The 24,950-nt window shown below is 31.6% G+C and overlaps 1 protein-coding gene across 3 annotated transcripts in view; it reads right to left on the bottom strand.

Annotated features, from left to right (window-relative positions):
• Positions 1 to 24,950, bottom strand: part of LOC126768152 (tyrosine-protein phosphatase Lar-like) — a 114,910-nt gene that overhangs the window by 5,953 nt on the left and 84,007 nt on the right. For all 3 annotated transcript variants that reach the window (XM_050486093.1, XM_050486094.1, XM_050486095.1), the window contains exons 3-6: positions 9,872 to 10,098; positions 6,202 to 6,330; positions 4,092 to 4,185; positions 8 to 135 (exon numbers count right to left, since the gene is read on the bottom strand). In XM_050486093.1, the coding sequence (XP_050342050.1) occupies positions 8 to 135; positions 4,092 to 4,185; positions 6,202 to 6,330; positions 9,872 to 10,098 (578 nt within the window). The remainder of the gene's footprint in view (positions 1 to 7; positions 136 to 4,091; positions 4,186 to 6,201; positions 6,331 to 9,871; positions 10,099 to 24,950) is intronic.

Genomic DNA, 24,950 nt, shown 5'->3' with positions numbered 1-24,950 from the left:
TAATTACCGCATCGTTATGGTTCCAGAATATGTAGGCGGGCGGCTCGGGAGAGTAGAGCACCACGCATGTTAAGTTGATAGTGCTGCCCCGATCAATATACAGGTCTGGACCGCCTATTATTTCCGTTGTTGGTTCTGAAATTTTAAGACGGCTCAGAAATCTGCATGCTATATAATTTATAAAATATTTTCATTTAACAATCTTATTATTATTATTTATATATTAATATAAATTATTTTTATCGCTTCGTATGTTTTCACTTATAGTGTTTCTTTGTATATAAATTATTACACACACACTTTTACGAAACATAGGGAGAGGAAAGAAAACAAATTGGTCTTAGTATCCACTTTAATAATATGCAGAATAAACATCGTTGAACTTTGAATATATATACAAACTGCATAACAGCTCCCCAGCTAATAATTCTACACTATCCAGTATCTTCTAGATTCCGCAAGATAATGAAAATATAAAAAGCTGTGCCGTTGTAAGAAATTAATTTCAACGGAGACGTTTTTTACAATACTCTCGGGCGGTCGCCTCTGCGGACTTTTATTACTTAATAATAAACGCCTAGCTATAAACATCGTTAATGTCAGCAATGTTTTACATCAAGATATTAATATACAAATTTGAATAGCGTTGAAGTTTTAAATTTGTGACGTTTTTAATTCCTAATTCAAAATTAAGCTTATAAACTAGCTTTTAATGTAGCATTTTTATGGGATAAAAATGCAAATAAATAGATTTTACGTAAACATTTTCATTTTAATAACATTTATAGCTTTCTGTTCTAGCTTCACACAAGAAGAAATAGATCACTATTTCTATTACCCCAGGATATTCATTTATAAATTGAGGTAATAATGAGGTTGTATAAGGTATTGTATGCTGAAATTATTGATTATTAAGAATTACATTTTTTTTTTAAATAATTAATCAATGAAATGATTCGTTCATCGATTCAAAAAATTAAAAACATAATACTAGTTAATAGCAACAGCACTACCTACTGAGTTAAACTATAGCTAAGAACCGTCAAGTTCATTCAATAAGTACAATAAAACTGATTTTCATAAAACTGGCCAAGCCATATTAGGTGAAGATGAATTTTGAACACACGCACACTAAATTTTTTACATAAAGATATCTATATAGGATTTTATATCTAAGGTAATTAAATATAAAAGCAAATACCACCTTGAGATGGGCTATCTGATACAGACGTTAAGTGTTTGTTCCCCTGAACTGCAATGTTAGATTTGCCATGAATTCCGAATGCGATACCCGTAAGACATTAATTGTTATGTCTCTTGTGGCTGTAATTACACTGGCTTACTCAATGACCCTCTAATTACCTTGACGTAGAAACACAATCACGAATATTTCAATTAATCGTCTCAGTGAATATAAGTTTCTGAGATTCATAATGAGTGCAAGAACAATATATATATATATTTACTGTAGAAATCAGTTCGCTTGTCTTTTATATATGTGTACGTGTCTGTATCTATGTGTGTATTAAATAACTACGCGTTCATTATGGCATCCATTGTTTGAAAATGAACAATATTATTTATTAACTAGCTAATGCCCTGCATGCATGCTCTTTTATATTTTTTGCACATAAATATCCGATAGGTCTCGCACGTCATCTTTGTACAATAATGTTACTGAAACCCAAAAACCATCATGCAAGTATTAACAACAAATGCACAAAGTTTGCCTGTCTGCAAAACGGACTCTGGTTTTATTTTAATAGGCTTACAAAATACTATACTCATTAATCTAGTGAGGATATGTCCTATAAAACTGGGAGAAGCAGCCTTCGAACAGCAGTGCGGTATTACTTGACCTTCTAGTAGTACCATGATGGGGAAAAGGTGTAGTTATTCATTTCGAAATATTTCAATAATTAACTAAAACAAAATTTTGTAAAACCAATCGTTTAATTATAAAAATCAATTCAACAAATCCGTCAACAGAGTATTAAATTATATTTGATCTTAAAGCGTGTCAGTAAAAAAGAAATTTAGGAAACGATGTTTTTCTTTGAAGCGTGCGTGTCTTTAATATGCCGCACATAATTAAACTTGTTGAAACGTAAACATTTTAGTACCCACTAACTCGAGGAGGCTCGTGACGGGGCTTACTTTAGAATAACTTTTTAACGAAATTCAGCTTTGAATGTTGGTTTATAATATTTCAGTTTTCTTCTGTGAGAAGTTGTGAAACAGTTAATTACGTAGGTATTTTATTTCTATCGTAATTTTTTATGAACCTTTATATTATTCGATTGTTATGCCTAAATCATTATTTTATACAATTAACGCCAGTGCGAATTTATTTTCATATGATATTTACTGTTATTATGATGTTTCTTATTTCTTAATACTACGACCTTAAATAGAAAAACTTTATCCATATCTTGTAATTTTTTTTTATTTAAAATAGGCAGGCAAACTGGCAAACTTGATGGTAAGTGCCCATAGACTTTGGTCCAATAAGAAATATTAACCATCCCATGATGCCAACAAACTTTTAGCTGAGATGTTATGTTCCTTTTCCTGTTGTTAGATTGACTTACCCTTCAAAGCAAAGCAAATATAAGTATATATATATAAGTGTATGTAAGTATATATTGCCGTTTGACAGTCCCTAACAGGCTAGGTAAGTATAATTAAATATTTCCTAAGTTTTAAGCTTCTTTGGGCACGATGGGATTCAAATTTTAATGACAAATATTTTTTAGTATCACTGCTGAGTTTAAACGATTTTTTTTCCAAAATCAACTAACTTTTATACATTTATTTACTTTTAGGTTTTGCTGTCAAGTTTAATTTAAAATGTATTCCGTAATTTGCAGACTAAAATATTTACATGATCCTCAGTAATATTTATCGGATAATATATTATAAATGCAAAAAAGGAATTATTTAAATTTTCAATAGAAAATTTCTTGTCCCGACATTTTTATTGTCATTTTATTAAATAATAATATATCCCTTCTGCATATTTATTTAGCATTACTCCAATTTCCAATAGATCGTCCCACATTTAATAATGTGATTGAGATAAATTTTACAGAAAAAGTTGCATAACGAAAATGACTGTCCAATTAAAATTTACATTTTGCAAAACGCAGCAATTTTAAAATTCCACCACGAATAAATCTTTAACGCTAGGTCATAATTTACGTTCCACTATCATACTTACGATGCAGATTCAAAAAATATATTACAAGAAATCCAGCAGCTTTTTGCCTTTTCTTGTCATGTTTTTAGTCATTAGCTTATGCAAAATCTACTGTATTTTATTGATTTAACAAAAAATAGTTTTGGTTTTAATAGTCATAAGTCTTCATAAAATACCTTGAAAATTTAAGCCGTAATTTTTTCGACGTTTGTAAATTTAATTGCCTCAAGCGGTGTTGACCTAAAATGAAGCTTCATAATTGGACTTGCAAGTTATCTTGAAAATTAAAACGTCGTTTATATTTAGAATTGTATAACTTTTAATATAATTTATTCAAAAAATATATGGACTACTTTTTACGACTAAAGTAATTTATGAGTAAATTTAAAGAATAGCCTAAACCAAATGAAGAATGAGACATAAGAAAACCTATAGCTATACATATTCTATGCGATTTGCTAGTAGCTCTACTTTTTTTTTTTTTTTTATAGAATAGGAAGGCGGACGAGCATATGGGCCACCTGATGGTAAGTGGTCACCAACGCTCTTAGACATTAGCATTGTAAGAAATGTCAACCATCGCTTACATATCCAATGCGCCACCAACCTTGGGAACTAAGATTTTATGTCCCTTGTGCCTGTAATTACACTGGCTCACTCACCCTTCAAACCGGAACACAACAATATCAAGTATTGCTGTTTTGCGGTAGAATATCTGATGAGTGGGTGGTACCTACCCAGACGAGCTTGCACAAAGCCCTACCACCAGTATAGTATATACTATATTATGCACTAAGTGTTCTCGTCTATTGTATTAAAAATAAACGTATAAAACAAGAATCTAGACTCACATGAGACGGTTCTGAGTAACCATAAAATAAATTTAACTTACCGACGACGTTTAAGTGTATAAAATGACTCATATGTGGGGTCGTTGATATTTGACACTCGTATATACCGGAATCCCTGTGTTGCGGATATTTTATCTGAAACGAAAAAAAAACTTAAAGCATAAAATTAAATTAAAAAATAATTTGTATAAAAATGACTCTGATCTAGTGTAATTAATATAAGATTAAATTTCAGTTTGTAACAAATAAAAATGGAATCATAAAAAACATCTTATCTTCTTTATGTTCGAGTAAAACCTCTTTCGTACGCACATTGATTATATTGACAAATAAATCACACAGTTTATGCAGTGTCACTGGATAAATTATGTGACTGCATTTCCTTTTAAATAATTGACAATTACCATTAGAAAATTATGCAAATCTTCAGGAAATCAGCAATAATTATATTATATTGTATTATTTTTTGCTGAGACCTTAATTTAGTTACATTAACTTATGTCACATACGCGTGTTGACAATACAAAAGTTTCCAATTTTCTTAGGTAAGGATACTTCTTTAGCAATCCATTTTTTATGGATTGTAGTATTTGTATGTGCATTAATATTGTGTATTAATCATACTAATATTATAAATGCGAAATCAACTCTCTCTGTCTGTTAAGCTTTCACGGCTAATCCGATTTTGATGAAATCTGGTATGAAGCAAGTTTGAAAAGCCAGAAAGGACATAGGCTACTTTTGTACACCTAACACCTGCCCTCCGTTCTCCCGAAACACGGAAAAGGCCGCAAGGCATAACTAGCCATAGCTAGGCCTTAATATAAATGCCTGTAATAGTTTATAAAAACATTTAAACGTAAGCATTCGCTTCGCTACAGTTTATTGGTATCACTTACAGATCACGTAAAATACTAATGTGTTAAGTAAAGTGGTGATAAAGGTTTATCGACTTTTTCATTTCTTCACTGCATTAACTTTATGGAACTGTTAATGTAAAAATAAAATTTTATTATTTTAAAGTTATAAAAAAAATAACGAGGAAAGGCATTTTATGATCGTCATTCATCATCATCATTCGTTTGTCCTTATTTCGTCATTTGTGATCAGAGCGGCGTGTCAAATACATCAAAAAAAGGATTTGGCAGATTTTTACGGCGGACAATTTTACCGACGTCTCATTGGGAATGCTTTAAAACCCTTTTTTCTATCAAACGACTTGTTGGTGTTATTTGATCCTAGTAAACTAATACCACATGAAAATATTAATTCAATGTATAAATAGGAGCCCAACACTTACTTATTGATTGACAAAAATTTACCAGACGTACTCACGTATCACTGTCTCATTTTAGAGCCACTTAGCCTCAATAATTAGGTCACATAGAGTTGGCGGGGTTGCTAAGATTAAAGCTAACGAATATAGCATTTTTGTCATCAAAAAATGGCAAAAGAATGAGTGTTGTTAAATTTAATCATCAGTAAGAACAGTATATTTGTTACACATTAAAATGATTTTACAAAATGAAATTATATATTTTTATCCGTATAATTGTTATAAACAATAATATTCAACAGTTAATAACTTCCATGAAAGAAAAGCCGTTTATATTCTGAATTTTATTTTTATAGCATACAAAGAACATTATTTATATGTTAAGCTTTTGTATTGCGGAAAATATAAAAGTAGTTTTAAAATTTCAAATGGAATGGTTAAGATAAATAAGCGCATCAGATTTTTATGAAACCAGTTTGTTTAATTATTATAACAATATAAACATAAAATTACAAATAATTATAAATGTCTAAGTATACAGTATCGTTAACTACAATCTTATATTTCACTAGTTAAAAGTTAAATGGTACTGATTAAAGTTGGTTTCTCTTGACCAAAGTTATATTTTAGGCCAAATCACATGCTTTAAAAATGAGGACAAATTTAAATATAATATAACTTTTCCTGTTGTTGGTTAATAAAAACTTAAAAAAAATACAATATTGTAAAATGTATTTTCAATAGCATAGCAAAATTCCAGTTCAACGGGTTGAGTGTTACCAGTCTAATATTACCAGTCTAATATTACCAGTCTACAGGATTTAACCCACACATCTAACTGTAAGAAGGTAAATAAAAACATTTAATTAACGTACCTGTAAAGTCCAATCTTCCGAATGTGGCAGATGTATCGCTCGAAACCTTTGATCGCTTGTGTAAGTATAACGTCCTACCGTTAGCAGGTGGATATCCCGATGTCGTACCCAAGACACCTGCATGTTCAGCTGTGATAGATAATAAGACATTAAAAATATTGGTTATATGGTATATGTTTTAAACATTTATATAAAATATTACTAAGAAGTAATATAACTTGGTAGGATTATATCGCGAACATTTTCAATTTTCTTTTCTACTTTATTTCACATTTAGAATGAAACACTTGAAATTGTTTTATTTCTTTGAGACTTATACACTTCTTTTGTGTTTTTCTTTTAAAATATTAACATGACAATCTTATAGAAGTTACGGCAATACCATTTTTATAAAAATAATATATATGTTACTGTAATTGTTAAATAAATTTACAGCCTGTAATTAATTTTTCCTTAAAAGGCAATAAGGCTTTTTAAGAAGAAAGCTTTTTGGAACTGGTTCCGTGTTGCTCCAGTTAAGGATATAGTTTTCTTAGTGTTTTGTTCACGATATTTTATATATAAGTGATGGCTAATATTTCTTTCTGTTTCTTGTCAATCACTATGGGCGGTTGTGATTGCGTACCATCGATTGCCTATTTGCAAGTATGCTACATAAAATATCTGTCACACCTTATTTTAAAAACAAAATTGAATTCACTTTTGCTGAAACACTTGAAATTTATCTTCAAAGAACTCATTCAAAACGAGCATTAATCAGAATTTAATTTTGAACTTTATCGCTTTTCAAGAAATACTCTAAGAGATTTTGCTCAGGACGTAAAATTTCAAGATTTACATTGATTTGAATATATTTATGCCGTTTTAAGTCCGAAACAAGCTTTTAAGCGTCCGAGATTAACAATGGATTATTTATAACAATGAACGCATTTATTTTAATTTCAACAGTTGATTAAAGGCTTTAACTATCATTGAAAATCTAAAATATTGAATGTGACATTTTATTACCAAAAAGGAATAGCTTGTGAAATACCTCACTACTGGGTAAGGCCTCCTTTTGATGGGAAAGTTACGAGCTTATACCACTACGGTGCTCTAGTGCAGAGAGCTTGTATTTGTATTGGTCAAAATAATTAAGAATTACTTAGTTGCAACTAATAAATATTATAATTATGAACCAGGTTCTTGCAGTAATTTGTTTTGTTGATAATACAAAAATTTAACTGAAGAACAAAAATCATAGTTTAAGGAAGTTTCAAGCTACCATTAAAACAATACAATGACACTTAAGTGATTGTTTGCTTATTATTTTTATTGTACACAACATAAAAATAATAACAATTGAAATCGTCATCTTGCTGAAAAGTATGTTTTTAATAATTTCAACTTCTAATATGTGAGTCTTCAGGTGTACAATGTGCACGAAATGATTACCACAAACATTTACCAGGTGGCCTAGAAGCAGTCGCTGCTTAATTAAATTAGCTTTCGAAGTAGGTTACGGCCCCTTCGAACGTGTTGGCTTGGTATTGAATAAAAATCTGAACTTATGCTACCGTTAGGGAAACCTGTCGGAACATTAAATGAAGCTTCAAATCGTGCAGTGTGCAATTGCACGATACTGCTAGACGCCCCATTGCATCCTGATCTCTTCAATTACATAACCATATCAAATTGTATTGCTCGCATCTCGTATTATCACACACATTAAGATTTAACAATAGAAACGTAACAATGATAAATAGATTATAGTAATGTTATTAGATAATTAATACTAATTAAAGTAAATAATGGTTTTAATTCATTCATGATGTTTTAAGAGAATTATTTGCGTTGCGTAATTAGTGAGGTGTGAGTTTCAAAATTTCATAACAAAATCATTTATTTTAATGTATTGCTAATGATATCATTTTCTCCTGTTCCTACTATTATTATTATTTGCAATTAATCTCGACAGACTTTGTCTGTGTCATTTTCAAGTGTTATTTTTTTTTCTTTACTCCGTTAATTGCATATTTCAAATATATATATATATATATTTGAAATATTATTTATTCTTTAATTTAAGTCTTATTTGATATTGCTTATAATATATATACAATTGCTTAAATATATTATTCGCGTTTAAACATAAGATCAGACTTGCCGTCACCACGTTTTTTGATAACTTTCAATAACGAGAATCAAGTAGTAAACAAATTGACTCAACTGTCATAAATTATTATCAAAACATTATGTATATACACTGATGTATATACATAATGTTGTATGGGACTGCTCACATATTACTATTTAATGAATTTATAATTAACTAAGCTATAGTAAAAAAAAAATTCCATCTAAGTTCAGAATTATTCTCCCAATGAAGATTTCTGCGTCATTAAGAACTCACTTCATTTCGCGAACTACGCTTCATATTACACATTCATTCTTGAATCGCGAAGTCTCAGATGGTATAATAATATCATTATGATAACATAATAAGGGTGGGCTTCCATCATTGTGAATGGTTTTAAAACTCGCGTGTGGACGCCAGCTATCTCGTTAGCCCGACTTGTTATTTATATGGAAGAAGCGGCATCATGCCCTAATGAGACTTTTATTTATAAAATTGCTTCTACAATAGGGACTTTAAACTTGCATTGTGCTATTGTTACGTTTCATTTTAAACGAGGATTTTGTGGTACGCCGCTATGTAAATTGGACGTTGGTTTCGGAATAAGAGGGACTCGTTAGTGTGAACGTGTGCACTTGGCTTTTCCATTTTAATAATGGTATGCGATACGTATTTTTAACTTGATTCATAAGTCGGAATGTTTTCATAGCAATTTTAACAAGTTCCTGTAAGTTCCGGGCAACCAAGATTGGTTTTGCAGTTGACTACAAGATTAAGTAAATTTTATGTTAAGCTTATGTAGTTTAGATCTTTGGAGTGTTGTAACTTTACTTACAATTTTTTATTATTTAAATTGTAATAAGTATGACTTTTTTTAATGTTTCTAAAATCCTTCATTTTAAAATTCGTAAGAATATAACTACCACAGATTTTGAATATCGTTGACTTTATTTTAAGAATGTTTTTCAAAGTTTTGAGATGGACTTTAATTTGAACGTGAAATTATTTTTTCTGCTATTTTATAAACCAGTCACTAGTATTTGAAAAATGTAACGAATTTAACAACATATAACATTTCTTAACCGATATATAAGAGACACGAAATTACAATTTAACACTTAACATATGCTTATTATAGAAATTTTCGTAACATCATTAATTAGGCTTTAAATATAGTTATGAATATAATTTATTTTTTATAGTTTACAAGACGTCATCGTAAAAATATTAGGGTCAGCAGTATTGTTAAATTTTAAAAAAACTTATCGAGACACTTCGCTGTTTATTTAATTACCAATTTACTTAAATAAGTGTTCATTTTAAAAATAAGTTAGTACTTAAATTAAGCAAGAATAAACTTTACATACAAACAAAAAAGGATGTTAGAGATTTTATCTCCAAGCAACTACAAATACAGTCTTGACATACAATGCCGACTCTCTCAGAAGATCTAAAATGAAATCTAAGTTACGCGGGACTATTCTTTGAATCGTGAACTTCCTTAGAACGCAAACTGCAATCCTATTAGCGGCATGGTAAAGAAACAGTACTTACAGTTTTATTTCCCAAGTTTTTCACCCGACAGTTCAAGTAAGCGGTCTTGCCAAGTAATGCGGTGACATTCTTTGAAGCCGCTAAGTCGAAGTACGGTCCTGTGCGAGGGGTCGGTCTTGGCGTATCTACCACGACCCCCGATCTAATCACGTTATCTGCAGCTGGTGGTGAAGTCGCTGACGTGTTCGTCGGCGACCCCTTGCCAAGTTCCCTTTGTGCTGACGACACTAAAAACAAGAATAGTTATTTTTAATGATGTTCTTCAAATTGTTCGCAAAATACTATAATCGTTATATATTCGACATGAAATGTTTATCATATTAAGCGTTTCTTTCAGTGTTGACAAACAGACAATAGTTTCATTCTTGCATTAAATTATAATTTGTACTAAATTATCAGAAATAAATGTACTGTTGATGAAAATATAAATTGAAACATAAAAAAGGAAGAAAGGTTCGTGCTATTCTGATACCCGATAATGATAATCACGATAATGTGTTAGATCTTATATTTAAGAAAACCGCAAATTAGTATTTAACAATAATCAATATACATTAAGAACTATATAGAAAATTAAATATCAAAAATTACATAAAATATAACTTTAATACATTTTAATCAACATCGACTTAATACATTTACTTAAAATTATAAAACATAACTTAAAAAAATGTATTGTAAAAACCAATTTTTCGTTTGTATGATAGTATAATCGTGATAGTACAAACATTTCAATCCATTGCGTCAGGAATAAATGAATTCAGTTAGATTACTTGTTACAAACGCTAGAATAATTTACACGCTTGTAACTTCATACACATAACGGAAGGAAGTGAAACTCTTTGGCTTCAAATAAGACCTTGATTTTACTATCATGGTTCCCAAAAAAGTTCAAAACGATCAGTCTTTTTAAATATCCATAGTTTCGCCAAGTTTCACATTAATCCGATAAAATATAACACAAAGCGAGCGAAAAAATAATAATTTTCAGTGTTTCCTTGTGTCTCGTAATTTAAATCATAATATGACTATAATTTTTAAATATTTTTTGGTCTGAGATTTAAAAAATTCTGTTTGATTTTTATTTATTCGGATGAATATTTAAAATTTAAATTTATATGAAACCTTAAAGACGAAAATGGTACTACTAATAGTTCCTCTTGAATAAAGAAAATTCTTAAGCAATAAAAGTACTCTTTTATACGAATATCTGAACTCGAATAATTGCGAGGGCTGGGTTCTGTAAAAAATAATGAGCTTAACAACAATACAATATGAATTCCACTACAGTTCTATGAAAATGTCAACAGTCGTTTGAAATAGAGGAATAAGCTACAGCTAGAATACAGTAATTTATTTTTTCTCTGCCTTTATTTCTTTTGAATCTTCCAGAATAGATTAATTAACTATTTTTTTTAACATTATTTTTTTTATAGTATATACTTAGTTTTTCATTTAAGTGTAACTAGATTCAATATAGTAAGGATATGTTGGCCATTTCATTAATAAGTTAATTAATATACTCGTAATTGTGTATAATGAACTTCAATCTCTTTCATATAACTATATCAAACTTATTTTAACTACCTACCTTCTTTTCCTAACTTACTTGTTGGTCTAGTATTTAGTTAATACTTTAGTTTTGGCGAACACTTCTCGAGAAGCTTGCAGTCTATGACTACAGACTGAAGCTGGTGGTGTCATAATTGTCACTTCTGACATTTCTATCTAATTAGTAGAGTATCACGCGGGCAAACCTATGGCTCACTATATCAGTAAGGAAGCATTACTTTAAGGGAATTTAGTATATTTCGAAGATTTCTTCTGCGTAATAATAATAATAAAATATTGGCTACCTTATAAGATCGCAGGACCCAAGGTCCATAGTTTGTACTCCGGGTCGAACAAACAAAAAAATATTAAGTAGGGCTTTGTGCAAGTCCGTCTGGGTAGGTACTATCAGCTATTCCACCGCTAAAGAGCAATAATTAATATTGTTGCGTTCTGGTTTGATGGATAAGTGAGCCAGTGTAACTAAAGGCACAAGGGACATAAAACCTTCGTTCCCGAGGTTATTGGCGCATTTAAAATGTAAGGAATTGTTAATATTTCTTATCTCCAATGTCTAAGAGCAGTATAACATGAAAAAAAAATTAAAAATAATAGTTGTTTTGGTTTTTTAGCTAGTCATGTTATATGCATATCCATAATAATTTGACAAGGGCAGTTCGTTTAAAATCACAACCAGACACTTCAAGATTTTTTATTTGTGTGTGTGTTAGAGCGTAAAACTAATCAGTAGTGAGTGGACGGCACTTCACGTGTCATACTCTCGAGTAGACATGACATGTCATGACTCAGGACTCATGTGATTCGGCAGACAAGTATGGCGGTAGGAATAATCTGAAATTTAGCAGTTAGTCATAATTTCTGGGAACAATTAATGAAATCAAGTGACTTATTTACAGTAACAGCCTGTTAATGTCCCACTGCTGGGCTAAGGCCTCCTTTCCCTTTTGAGGAAAAGGTTTGGAGCTTATTCCACCACGCTGCTCCAATGCGGGTTGGTAGAATACACATGTGGCATAATTTCAATGAAATTAGACACATGTAGGTTTCCTCACGATGTTTTCCTTCACCGTCAAGCACGAGATGAATTATGATGACAAATTAAGCACATGAAAATTCAGTGGTGCTTGCCCGGGTTTGAACCCACGATCGTCAGTTAAGATTCACGCGTTCTAACCACTAGGCCATCTCGGCTTTTTTTATTATTAAGTGACTTATTTGTCATGTAAATATTTCATTAACCGAAAATGCATAATAGTTATGTTGTTGAACAAATCATTGCGTAATCTATCCCTAAATGTCTGAACTATGTACGTAAACCTATTGCTTAAAAGATTTGTATATTCTTTTTCTTTACTTGGTGGTAGTACTTTGTGCAAGTTCGTCTGGGTAGGTACTACACACTCATCACAAATTCTACCGCAAAACAATAAATGGTACCAATGTCTAGGCTGTGGTGACGACTTATAATCCAGTCGCCTATCAGCCCGTCGTAAGTACTCGTTAAATACGAGTACTTCAATCTATCTATTAGTTTGTTTTTTTTTTTTAAATAATCATTTTTTTTTTAATTTACTTGTTTTTATCTACACAGGTAAATTTCGCTACTAGCTTTTATATCATATAAATTGTAAACTTTGTAAGTTGATAGAAAAAGTTTTAAAGGAAAAGTTTATTTTATACTTTTTAGAGCATTTAAATAAAAGCTTGTTTATTATTTTAATTATTTTTTTAATTTTTAGTTATCGCTGGACAGTCTTCTTAGTCTATTCATTGTCATGTTTATCATTACTGTTAACGTCTATCTCGCCAAATTAATCAAGTCAAAGTGAACCAAACGATGCTACAGACTCGAATAATTGTTCGACATCAATATTATAATCGGTCCTTGATCCAAAAATCCCAATACACAAAAATATCAGACGGATTGGAGCAATGCAGTTTAACTTGCATTCGTATTCTGAGCAAGTCCTTTCATTTGATACCCATATTGTAGGAAAGCATAAAAATTTTAGTCCGCCATCTTGGGTGTTCCACCGTGTTAGATTTAGAATGACAGCACACAGCTAACCATACATTGTCATCCAAACTAAACGTCTATATAAAATTTCAGCTCAATTGGTTAAAGATATCTCCTTCAAAATTGAGTTGCAAGATTCCACCCGAACAAACATACATTGTTAGTTGAATATAAGCTTGCAATAAATAGAGCCCGAAGTAGTTAGAACGCGTGAATCTCAACCAAGGATTCCAATTCAAACCTAGACAAAAACTACATTTTTTATATTTATTTATATCTAATATTATGATGGCAGTTAAACTCTAGTAATGGGTAAATCAGCCAAAAAATAGAACAGAAAAGAGATATTTGTCACTTTATATTACAAGCAATTATTTTTTATTAATAATAATATTATATTATAATATTAAATTCTATTTAATTCCTTATAATCTGAGTAAATATTAATTTGTGATTTTACACTGTATTACGTCATGCTTACGGCTACATTGGCGTATCTAATGCTTTACCCACGAGTTTGTATGTCAACATATAAAATTGAAGGCCTCGATATGTTTTAGGCACGCCCAAACATAATATTTGTTTTACCAATGCCTTTTCTCCAAGTGCTTTTTGTCTACGCACTTAGACGATAAAATTAGATGGAAACAAAGTGATGTTAAATAATGAAATGTAAGCAAGGCTTATAATGGATTCTTTTTAAAGAACAAAATATAAACCTGCTACAAAATTGTAGCGTAAATAATTAAATTATATATTTTTAATAATTATATTCGTAGATTAATATTGAATTAAGAATAGGTATATAATATATATTTTTAATTTTGTTGTGACTAAAATATCATAATGAATTGTTGAGAAAATAATTGTATTCCAAATTTGGAATCGCTACCAGTGGTAGCTTTATATTGACGAAACAACGAAATTAAACAAATATAAATTATAAAAATATTATAATTTATATTTTTTTTATTTCGTTGTTAAATAATTTTAAATAAATGTACTGATATTATCCTATATTTATTTTTCACTCGAATCCAATTGTTCTAAATGAATTTCAGAGCAATTGATATGAAATATTAAAAGAATTGGCAGTAGATATTATGTATAATATTAAATATTTTTATAAAATGATTGAATAAACAAAACGAACGAAATTTAACGAGTGACACTGCAGGTGATATAAAAACCTTTTTACATTAACGTTGCACCTAAATCGATTTTAAAATTGTACTTGCAATGCAAAAGTATGAATTCAAAATACACCACAGTCTGTTATTAATTTTAACCAGTCCATTGTGTTTAACAAAAGCTGTTTATAATATTATATATAACGTAGGTAATATAACTATATATTTTCTGCTATGCCATCAACTTATAACTAAGCTTAACTTAATAAATAAAACCAAAGCGAGACGATATTTTCACAGACATAAACAACATTTACATTAAGAATTATATTGTATTATTATGTAGTTTTCAAGTAAATATCTTAAAATGAGAATAAATTCTTTGTACATATGAGATATTATTTAAATCATGAGACATTTTTTCATTTAATTAGTTGATACGACTCATTATTCGCCTAGTATCGATTATCATACTAAGCCTAGTACAATATTTAGTGTTATCAATTATTATTATTAATTTACAACTAATTGCATATAAAAATAATGACTACTTCATTGGTCTAGTGGCTTAAAGTAAGGCCGCAGAACCGGAGGTCCTAGGTTCAATTCCCAGGCCGGGCCAATTTAAAAAAAAATTATTGGGGTTTTCTGTCAGAAAATTCTCAGTAGCATCCCGAAGTCTGGAAGTTGGAAGTGTGTACACTCCCGTGCCTCGGAAAGCACGTAAAGCAGTTGGTCCTGCGCCTGAACCCTTTCCGGTCGTGTCGGATTGCCGTCCCATCGGATTATGAGAGTTAAAGAATAGAGAGTGCACCTGTGTTTGCGCACACATTTGTGCACTATAATATATCCTGCGTAGTTGGCTAATCTCTCTTGAGATTAGCCGCCGTGGCCGAAATCAGTCTGGCGGACATTATTATTATTATTATTATCATAAAAATATTTCATAATAATATCTTTACAAGATATTTTGTCTGCATTATAGTAAATACTCATACTTCAATTCGATATTCCAAGTCGGGTCAATAATGACAGTTAAGAAATTGACAGTGTTATACTTCTGTGTACTCAAGCCAAGATGGCCTAGTGGTTAGAACGCGTGATGCTTAACTGATGTTCGTGGGTTCAAACCCGGGCAAGCACTACTTAATTTTCATCTGCTTAATTTGTGTTTGTAATTCTCGTTCTTGACGGTGAAGGAAGACATCGTGGGGATACCTGCATGTATCTACTTTCACTGAAATTCTGCCACATGTATATTCCACCAACCCGCATTGGAGCAGCGTGGTAATTACAGGCACAAGGGACATAAAATCTTAGGTCCCATGGTTGGTGGCGTATTGGCTATGTAAGCGATGGTTGACATTTCTTACAACGCCAATGTCGTTGGTGACCACTTACCATCAGGTGGCCCATATGCTTATTATGCATATGCCTTGCTATTCTAAAAAAAAATAAGCTCAAAACCTCTTTTTCTTTCTTTTTAAGGCCTCTTCTTCTTTTTCTCCTCAAAAAAGAAGAAGAGGCCTTAGCCCAGCAGTGGGTCATTAACGAGCTGTTACTTTACCTTTTTTTTATATGATCCTTATATCTCTCCCCGGTCATGTAGGATTGTTGCCCCATCAGACTATGATTCTGAGAGAATATATAGTGCACGTAATATGCACACACTTATTTACTATAACCTCTAGTGCAGTAAACGTGTCCTTAAAACTCGCCGAGGTTGAAATTGGATCACGATTATACTTCATAAGCAGGCATGTTACTTCCCTTAAATGTAAACAATGATCTTAAGTGTGCAGTGCCTGAGTATCCGGCTATAAACACAAATCAAATAACCAATATTTGATGGGCCGGTTGGCGTGGTTGGTACATACTTGCCTTTGACGTCGAAGGTTGTGGGTTCGATTCCCACCCAGGACAGACATTTATGTGCATAAACATGTATGCTTGACCTCAGTCTGGGTATAATTATCTACATAAGTATGTATTTACAAAAGCAAAGTAGTATATAGCTCTGATTAGTTTGGGATCAGATGGCCGGAGGGCTCTTGCGACGTGGCGCGACCGTCTCTGTGAAGAACGGTACACACGCAAACGCGTCGTTCGAACGATCCTGCCAGCCTTCGAAGCCAGGATGAGACGAAAGCAACGCGTCACCTTCCGACTTACGCAGGTAATGACCGGTCACGGTTTTTTTGGAGAATACCTGTGTAAGATCGGACGCGAATAGACAGCGATGTGCCACCACTGTGGTGCGGACTGGGACACCGCTCAGCATACGCTGGAGGCGTGCCCCGCGTGGAATGCGGAGATCCCATTCTGGTCCGTGAAGTCGGACAAGACCTGTCCTTGCGAGCAATCGTGTCGGCGATGCTCCGCAGGGAATCGGCGTGGAAGGCCGTAGCCTTCTTTTGTGAGACCGTCATGATCAAGAAGGAGACTGTGGAGCGAGAACGGGAAAGGGCCGACCCTGCTCGGCAGAGACGTCGGTGGCAGATTTTTATGATGTTGTCTCCCTCACCACGTGATATCCATAAACCTAAATTGAGATTCAGTACAGCACATTAAAATTCAGGGTTACTTTGATGAGCTTTGTATTGAACCCATAATCTTTGTTTAAGATTCCGGTGTTCTAACAGCTGAGGGATCTTGGCTTATATTTTAAAAGTAAAAAAACAATAAAACGTACGTCTATTCTATTTATATGAACGTAAAATATATATATAGCCATTGAAAAGTAAACTCGTTAAAATTTGTTCTGCCCTGAAAAATATATTTACTTTACGGAATGATCACTGAAATATTTTTATCTGTGATACCTCTAACATGGCGCTCGTTACCAAGTCTCTTTGACGTCTTTGTTTCTTTGATTACGGTGGAACTGACGATATATTTTCGTAAATCTAAAGTAAATAAAATAACAAACGATATTTCCTGTATACATTTAGAATATACAAATGGTATTTCGTTTTAAATTTGTACGTAATATGGCAGAAATTTTGCCCAATTTTTGGACTTTTGTGGCTTTTTAAACAACTTATTACAAAGATACATATTATGTAAGAAAGCAAACCAATTATATTAGTTTTAATACAAAAACCGTGTTTATAATTCGAACAAAGCTTCAACACAACATACACACAAATGTCAATATGAAATGCGTAAATACATTTATCTTTGAACAGAGTGCATAGTGCGAGTTTTTTTACTCGTTCGATAGCGTTAACATTAACTTCGATTTGTATGTAGTTCCGATGATTGTCAGTTGTTACCAGACGACGCTGTTTTCATTCAACTTATCGAATAATTCAAAAAACTTACTGCACTGAGCACACTATAAAATAATAATGATTAATCCTTGTAGTATTCAATTATTTTCAAACGACTGAGTTAATTTTTTGATATTGTTAAAAAAATATGTTTTCCTTGTGATTGTAGAATTTTAACGATTACTCACTAACCAGGCACGTACCCGCTAATAGAGATATATGACAAGTTCAACTGGTAATACTCAATATAATGAGCTTGTTTTAAGTCATAATGATTATGAGAATATATATATGTGAATTTTAGGAGTTTCCAGGTTTACTTTTATTATATTTGTGTACGGAATTTCATTTTTTATTTCGTTATTTTTTAAGATAAAATTAATTAATATATAACAATTATTTACCAAGGTAATTCGTAACGGTGAAATATTCCAACCAGACGTAATCACAATTTAGGACACTTGTCTAATTACTCGTAATAAAACTTATTTAATTGCTAAATATATCTTCGTGACCTTTATTATGATTCATGGTTACAATAAAATAAACGGCAAAAATGCGCAATAATAAAACTGACCATTACCGAAGTAAACAATATTAGTGAAAGAGTCATAGTCATAAATCCCAGGAAAAATGTCCCGACAGCGACAGTTGGCGAAATTGCGGTGAAAGAAACATTATATCTATAAGATACGATCCGCAAAAAGGCTGTTATGATTTATATGTTCATAAGCAGACGTTTTAAAACCAACCGTAAATGTTGATCATCGAGTTTTTGCGCGTTCACTTGGAGAGTTAGCTTTGCTCTTGGGTTATTGGAACATATCGATTATGATGTAACCGTAGCGTAATGAATACTAACAAGTTACTCGGTTGCTTGATAGAGTTACAAAAGATTGCGGTTTGAGAGCGAAGAACTTCTGTCCGCGTTGTTTGTGTCCCGGTGTAGATTACCGCATACTAATATATTACGATATAATATACTAGCGACCCGCCCTTAGCGAAGGATTCAATTTAAGCCCGTGCGAAGCCAAGGCGAAATGATAATGAAGAAAATGAGAATGCAAATATTAAATAGGTATTCTTATTTAATAACGTTTATTAATTAATTTATATGTATGTTATAAATGAGAAATATGTATTGTATCGAAATTTAGTTTGAATCGTCATTTTTCCTTTCACAATAAATAAATAATTTGTCCACGGGCTCTACGTTCAAATTCGGTAATATTTCTTGATCGCATGTAATTTGGAATAGATAATGTCTTCTAAAGTATTATTTACAAAAAAAATCTTCGTTTATTGTTCCTTCCGTTAGTGAAAACTGTATTCAATTTTGTTGTTTGACTTAAAAGAAGTAAACGAAAATACAGACAAAGACAAACAACGCATTTCTTTTATACTACTAGATATTATTAAGATGTGTCTATACACCAAAATAAAATATGTAAAGTATTATTTTATATTCTGTGCATAAAATAAAACCAGTATAAAACCTCTACTTTATAGACCAATGATAGCTATGCGAAAATCCAATTGTTTTAAGTAAAACTACTTATATATATAAAATATAATATCATGTGACGATATTATGCAATGCGACAGAGCAGATGACTCATTTTATTAGTGTTTATACTACCTGTCATACTCAGACTTAATGGTTACTTAACACTCACTGGTACAAAAGACGTCAATAGACGTCATAGCAATGACTTAGCTATTGTGTCTAGTGCACTGTCCCTCAACGTGAATTGGTTTGATGTACATCTATACTAAGGAGTGCCTTAAGCAATTATTAATATCTTTAAGTCTTTAAGGCAGTATGAGTGAAAGTCCTTTTCATACAGTTTTATTTTCTCTCTTTCTACTTCCTCATTTCTTTGTGCTCTGTCGTGAAGAAAAACATTGTTAAGAAAAACAGGTTTCCTGCACATGCTAGAGAAAAATATGTCACACGTGTCACATAACAACGCGCATTGGAGCAGTGTGGGGGAATAGGTTCTGAACTTTCTCTTCGAATAAGCAAAGGCTCAGTTCAGCATTGTTGTTGTTATAATTTCATATTTTTGTAATAGCTTGCAATTAAATTTTTATCTATCTATTTTTTGAGAAAAGGAGCGTTAGATTTATTATTAATCTTAATGAAGTGAGCTGTATACCTTTGGTAAGAGACACACTGCGCTACGGGGTATGATATCAATTTCGTTTATTAGACAAACTGTCGAGACAAAGTTTAAGTATCTTGTAGAAACCAAAAATATGATTTTGTTATAATTATTATTTACGTATGTTATCAGTCTTTGCACGGGTATAATTAAGACTTGACCCTAAGTTATATTTAAGTACATTTGTACTTCAATACAAGATTACTTCATATCAGGGTTATGTACTAGATTTTAAGCAATTAATATATACATTTATCTATTGATAATAATGATCTTTACATAGTTTAATAATTAATAAATTTTTGATTTTTAAAAATATCAAAAATTTAATTGTTTATTAAAATCTTATTAAATATAAAAAATATATTATTACATTTACATGACATAAAAGCACAATTCGTTTTTTAGATCCCTTTATGTACGTTATAGCTATAAATAGAAAAATAGAGAATTGACTAGACTAAAACATCCTTATAAATTGCAAAGATTAAATAAAATAATCTTTTGAGGTGTATTACTAAAGGCTTTAACTGCTCGTATGCAGAGCTCTTTGATATCAAGTATAATAGGACACAGTCAAATATTTGTAGAAGCTAAAACTTTAGTTATTTTCAGATTAGAAAACTTTGAGCTCCAGCTAATGTTTGGAGACAGAACTTAATGTTTGAAGGCTTTATGTGAATTAGTTTCAATGTAAGAGTAGACAAATTTATATTAACTATAAATATTTGTAATTTATCTCTGACGTAGATAGTGATCACCTAATGTTGGTATTTAATATTAGGGGTTAAATATAATATTCAGAATTAAAGAACAATTACTTTAATTTATTTATTTAAGTTATGAATAACTGTTAAATACGAATTTGTCTAAGATTGTAGTATTTGACTTGGATAAAAAAAAATATAGTCATTTATTTTGATTTGATATAAATTTATTTGAGTCATCCACATGAAAAGTGTACATACTCAGCTCTCATCTTTATACTAAACACTTATTTTGACCCAAATCCGTTTTTTTTTAAAAAAAAAGGAATCCTTATAATGATCGTGACGCAATTGACATATTTAAAACGAGATATTGATATGTACATAAGAAGCAAAGTTTTAATGACAGCTTTTTTTTTTATATTCGCCGGGAGGGCAAATGACTCTACTCCACCTGATGGTAAGTGGTAGTAGAGTCCAAATGCGACGACGGCCTGTACAGACGGGAAAAACGTTCTGCACTAGCCGCCTTCGCCTTGCCGGCCCGGCCCGCAAGATGCCTCTTCACGCCTCGTTTGAAGGAACCCGGGTTGTAAGAGGAGGGGACACGTGAGCTGGTAAGGAATTCCATTTTTTGGAAGTGCGACAAAGAAAGGAGTTGCCGAATTTCTTTGTTCGCGATGGAATTGATGTCACAGTTAGGCGGTGACATCGAGAACCAGCTCGCGTGGACTTAAGAAGGAAGGGGGAAGCAGGAATTAGAGAGAATAATTCCTCAGAGCCCTCGCCGTGATACAGTCGATAGAAAGCGTTCAGTGCTGCTATCTCACGACGCAATTGTAAAGGTTCAAGGGTGTTTGTGACCTTTACGTCGCCAATAATGCGATATATTACTGTTAAATTGTTTTGCATCGTTTTCGCATATTTATAAATTCAGCATAAACATGATGAAGGAATTTACACAAATTAATTATAACACAATTTGCGCAAGTTAATCAAATGCGACCAAAATATTATGCTTTTTAACATCGAACTACGTATTGTGCGTGACATTGCCCGATTAAAAACAGTCTTACTCTATTACACACACACACGCTTAATTAATAGTCATTGTAAGTAAGTATTATATAAGAAATAATTATTTATCAAATATTCCTTAAATATAACTTCCAAGTTCAAGTAAAATCAACCCTCAAAATGTATCGATATCGTAGCCAGCTATCGTAAACAACCAACTTACATCTGTTCCCCGCAGTGATCTGAAAAACTTTTCCACTTTTCTTTGTTTCAATACAAAAACAATTTTATCCCATCCTTTATAATGTATAGCCGCAGGTTTTGTTTACGTAACGAATTGGCCAACAAAAACATGGTCCATAAAACAATAATTTAATATGAAATGATCTCATTCTCTCGAATTAAACCTTTTGTTTTAGTACTTTTTATATATAAATCATTACGTCACTGATGATTGGTTTCGGTAATTCTAAAGGATTAAAATCCATGATGATGCGAATGATGGATAGGATAGTCCGTTCGATACATTTCGAGCATTTCTCCATGACGCTTATAATAACATCGTGTAACATTATAATGTAAGACTATCGTTTACTTTATTACCACCACAAAAATGGAGAATAAAGTAATCTGTTTGAAATTGTAATTTTATTCACTTTGAAACCATTTCTCAGCTTAAGCTAACCAAGCTGATAAATATACTCGAAACACTATTAATAATGTAGTACAATAATAAATATTTAAATTTTAAATACTGGTGTAACTGGATCGACTCAGTGATGCATCACCGTTCAGTCTTTTAACGCAACAGTGGGTCACTGTTTCAACATGAATAGACTCAGCTTGATATCAATTATATAACTATTCAGATATAAAGCGTCGCTTCACCTTAGTAAGGATGTCGACTTTTTAACAGCGACGGAAGTATTAGTCTTGACAGAGCTTGTAAATTTGTTGAATATACCTTCAAACTTCAAAAGTAGGACTTAGTGTTAAAATCTCCCTTTGATTATGAATAATACACGCTTGTAGCCGTCGATATAAGGATATGATAATATTGTTCAGGTTGCGTAGAAACGTTTAAAAATATTATCAATTTTTGACGTGATGGAATTCTTATTCTACAAAACTTAATACTATTCTTTATAAAAAATATATTTGACAGGTACATATTTATATCTTTTAATAATGATAGTTTTATAACATAAATTGTAAGCCTAAATAAAGATTGTTCTTTCTTATTTATTTTCTCGATCGAACGGTTTAATTAATTACCTTGAAGCAATTCAAGTGGTTACATAAACTTTTGTAGCCTTGATTTGAAAGGGAGATGGCATCCAAATAAGATTTACGATTTACTTTAACCGTTGAAGTGTATAATGATTGTTTGAATACTGGATTAATTAATAATGAAATTCTGTGGTAGGCTTTGTAATCAATTTTGTCTGGCATTAATCTAACAGTGTATTCATTAAAAAGTCTGTATTTCGTCAATGTTTTTATGTACATCTAAGCGAAGAGATAGCGAGATAGCGAGGTCCACTAAAAAGTTAATTTGCAGACTTTTGCAAAGTGCAAAAAGTTTTGTGCAGTTTGTTAAATTTATTAGCGTTAGAATTTCAACGCAGCTTATTACAGTAGAATATATAAAAGCTTAGACGAATACATTATATCACAACAACTTAAATAAGGCAACGAAAATGTTAATATTTATATCATGACCCTATAAAGGTTTAACCCCTACGCATGTACCAAAGTTTTCATTCAAGGAAAATCGAATTTTCCCGCTGATGTAATATTCACATTAGTCTAATGTTCATTATTTATCATATAAGGATAAATCCACCCATCCATATAAAATTGTACTGTGTTTATCACTATACTGAAATCTAAAATCTAAAAAAATATTGTGTAATATTTATTTATGATATTTTTTTCTTTTCCGTTAGTTTTTGGTAAAAAATATACATTAAATTTCTTAATAAAGTATTCATAAATTAAATAAAATTGAACAATTAATTATGGCAACTACTTTCAAAAAGGCTAATAAAAATACCAATTAATTATTAAGACAACATTCAACATTCCTTAATACTTAATTAAGTTGTTTTTGTGAAACTTTATATAACGTAAAGCTTACAATTATAATTACGTCATTAATTATTCTACTAGCACTAATAAGCTCATTCTTATACGGTAAAAAAATGACAATTATATACTTTTCGAAAATATAAGTCGAATATGTTAACTAATTTTCTATTTGAAGTTAGTGGTTTCTAAACGAATTTTGATTTAATCGGCGGTTGATTAGTCCATTTCGAATTTTTGGGTTGAACGGTCTTTCAGGAACCATCCATTTAATTCGTAATTAGAAATTCTACTTAAGACAATATTGTTGATTTTTGAACAAATCATTAAAAAGTAAGTTAAAGTTAAATGAACTTGGATTATATTCAATTATGCTAAATTGAAGTGGCAGTGGGCGGGGCCCATCGCACGCAGAACTGACGGCTGTTGAAGCAGAAAGGTTTTCGAGTGGCGACCACGAAACGGAAGACGCAGCAAGGTGGACCGACGCCATAAAAAGAGTCACGGGAAGCTGTTGGATGGAAACATGGAAATCTTTAAGGGAGGCCTTTGTCCAACAGTAGACGTCTTTCAGCTTATGTGTGTCTGTGTGTATGCTTAAGCGGGTCGGTCGGTCGATCGTTATTTCTTCCCACATATATTGGAATGACCATAACATCAAATAGTTGGTTATATTATCCAAGGACAAACAAAAAATTTAAACTATCATCTGTGCCTAAAATTACTTTTCGCCTTTCATAGCATATTCAAAAGCATTGCTATTTAATAGTACAACCACAGTTGAGTAAACGATAGCTAGACTTGTATAGAGACATGTATTGCTCAATTATTTACCTAATATAAATTCTCTTATTCTATCTATGTGTCTACGTAACTTAAAGACTTTACTGGTGGTAAGGCTTTGTATAAGCTCATCTGGGTAGGTATCACCCACTTATCATACATTCTACTGCAAAATAGCCGTACTTGGTGTTGTTGTGTTCTGGTTTGAAGGGTGAGTGAGCCAGTGTAATTACAGGCACAAAGGACATAACATCTTAATTTCCAAGATTGGTGGAGCATTGGCGATGTAAGCGATAGTTAACATTTCTTACAATGCTTATGTCGTATG

The sequence above is a fragment of the Nymphalis io genome, chromosome 4 (genome assembly GCF_905147045.1).
Source record: "Nymphalis io chromosome 4, ilAglIoxx1.1, whole genome shotgun sequence".
Classification (NCBI taxonomy): Eukaryota; Metazoa; Arthropoda; class Insecta; order Lepidoptera; family Nymphalidae; genus Nymphalis; species Nymphalis io.
This window is presented reverse-complemented; position numbering and strand designations above follow the sequence as displayed.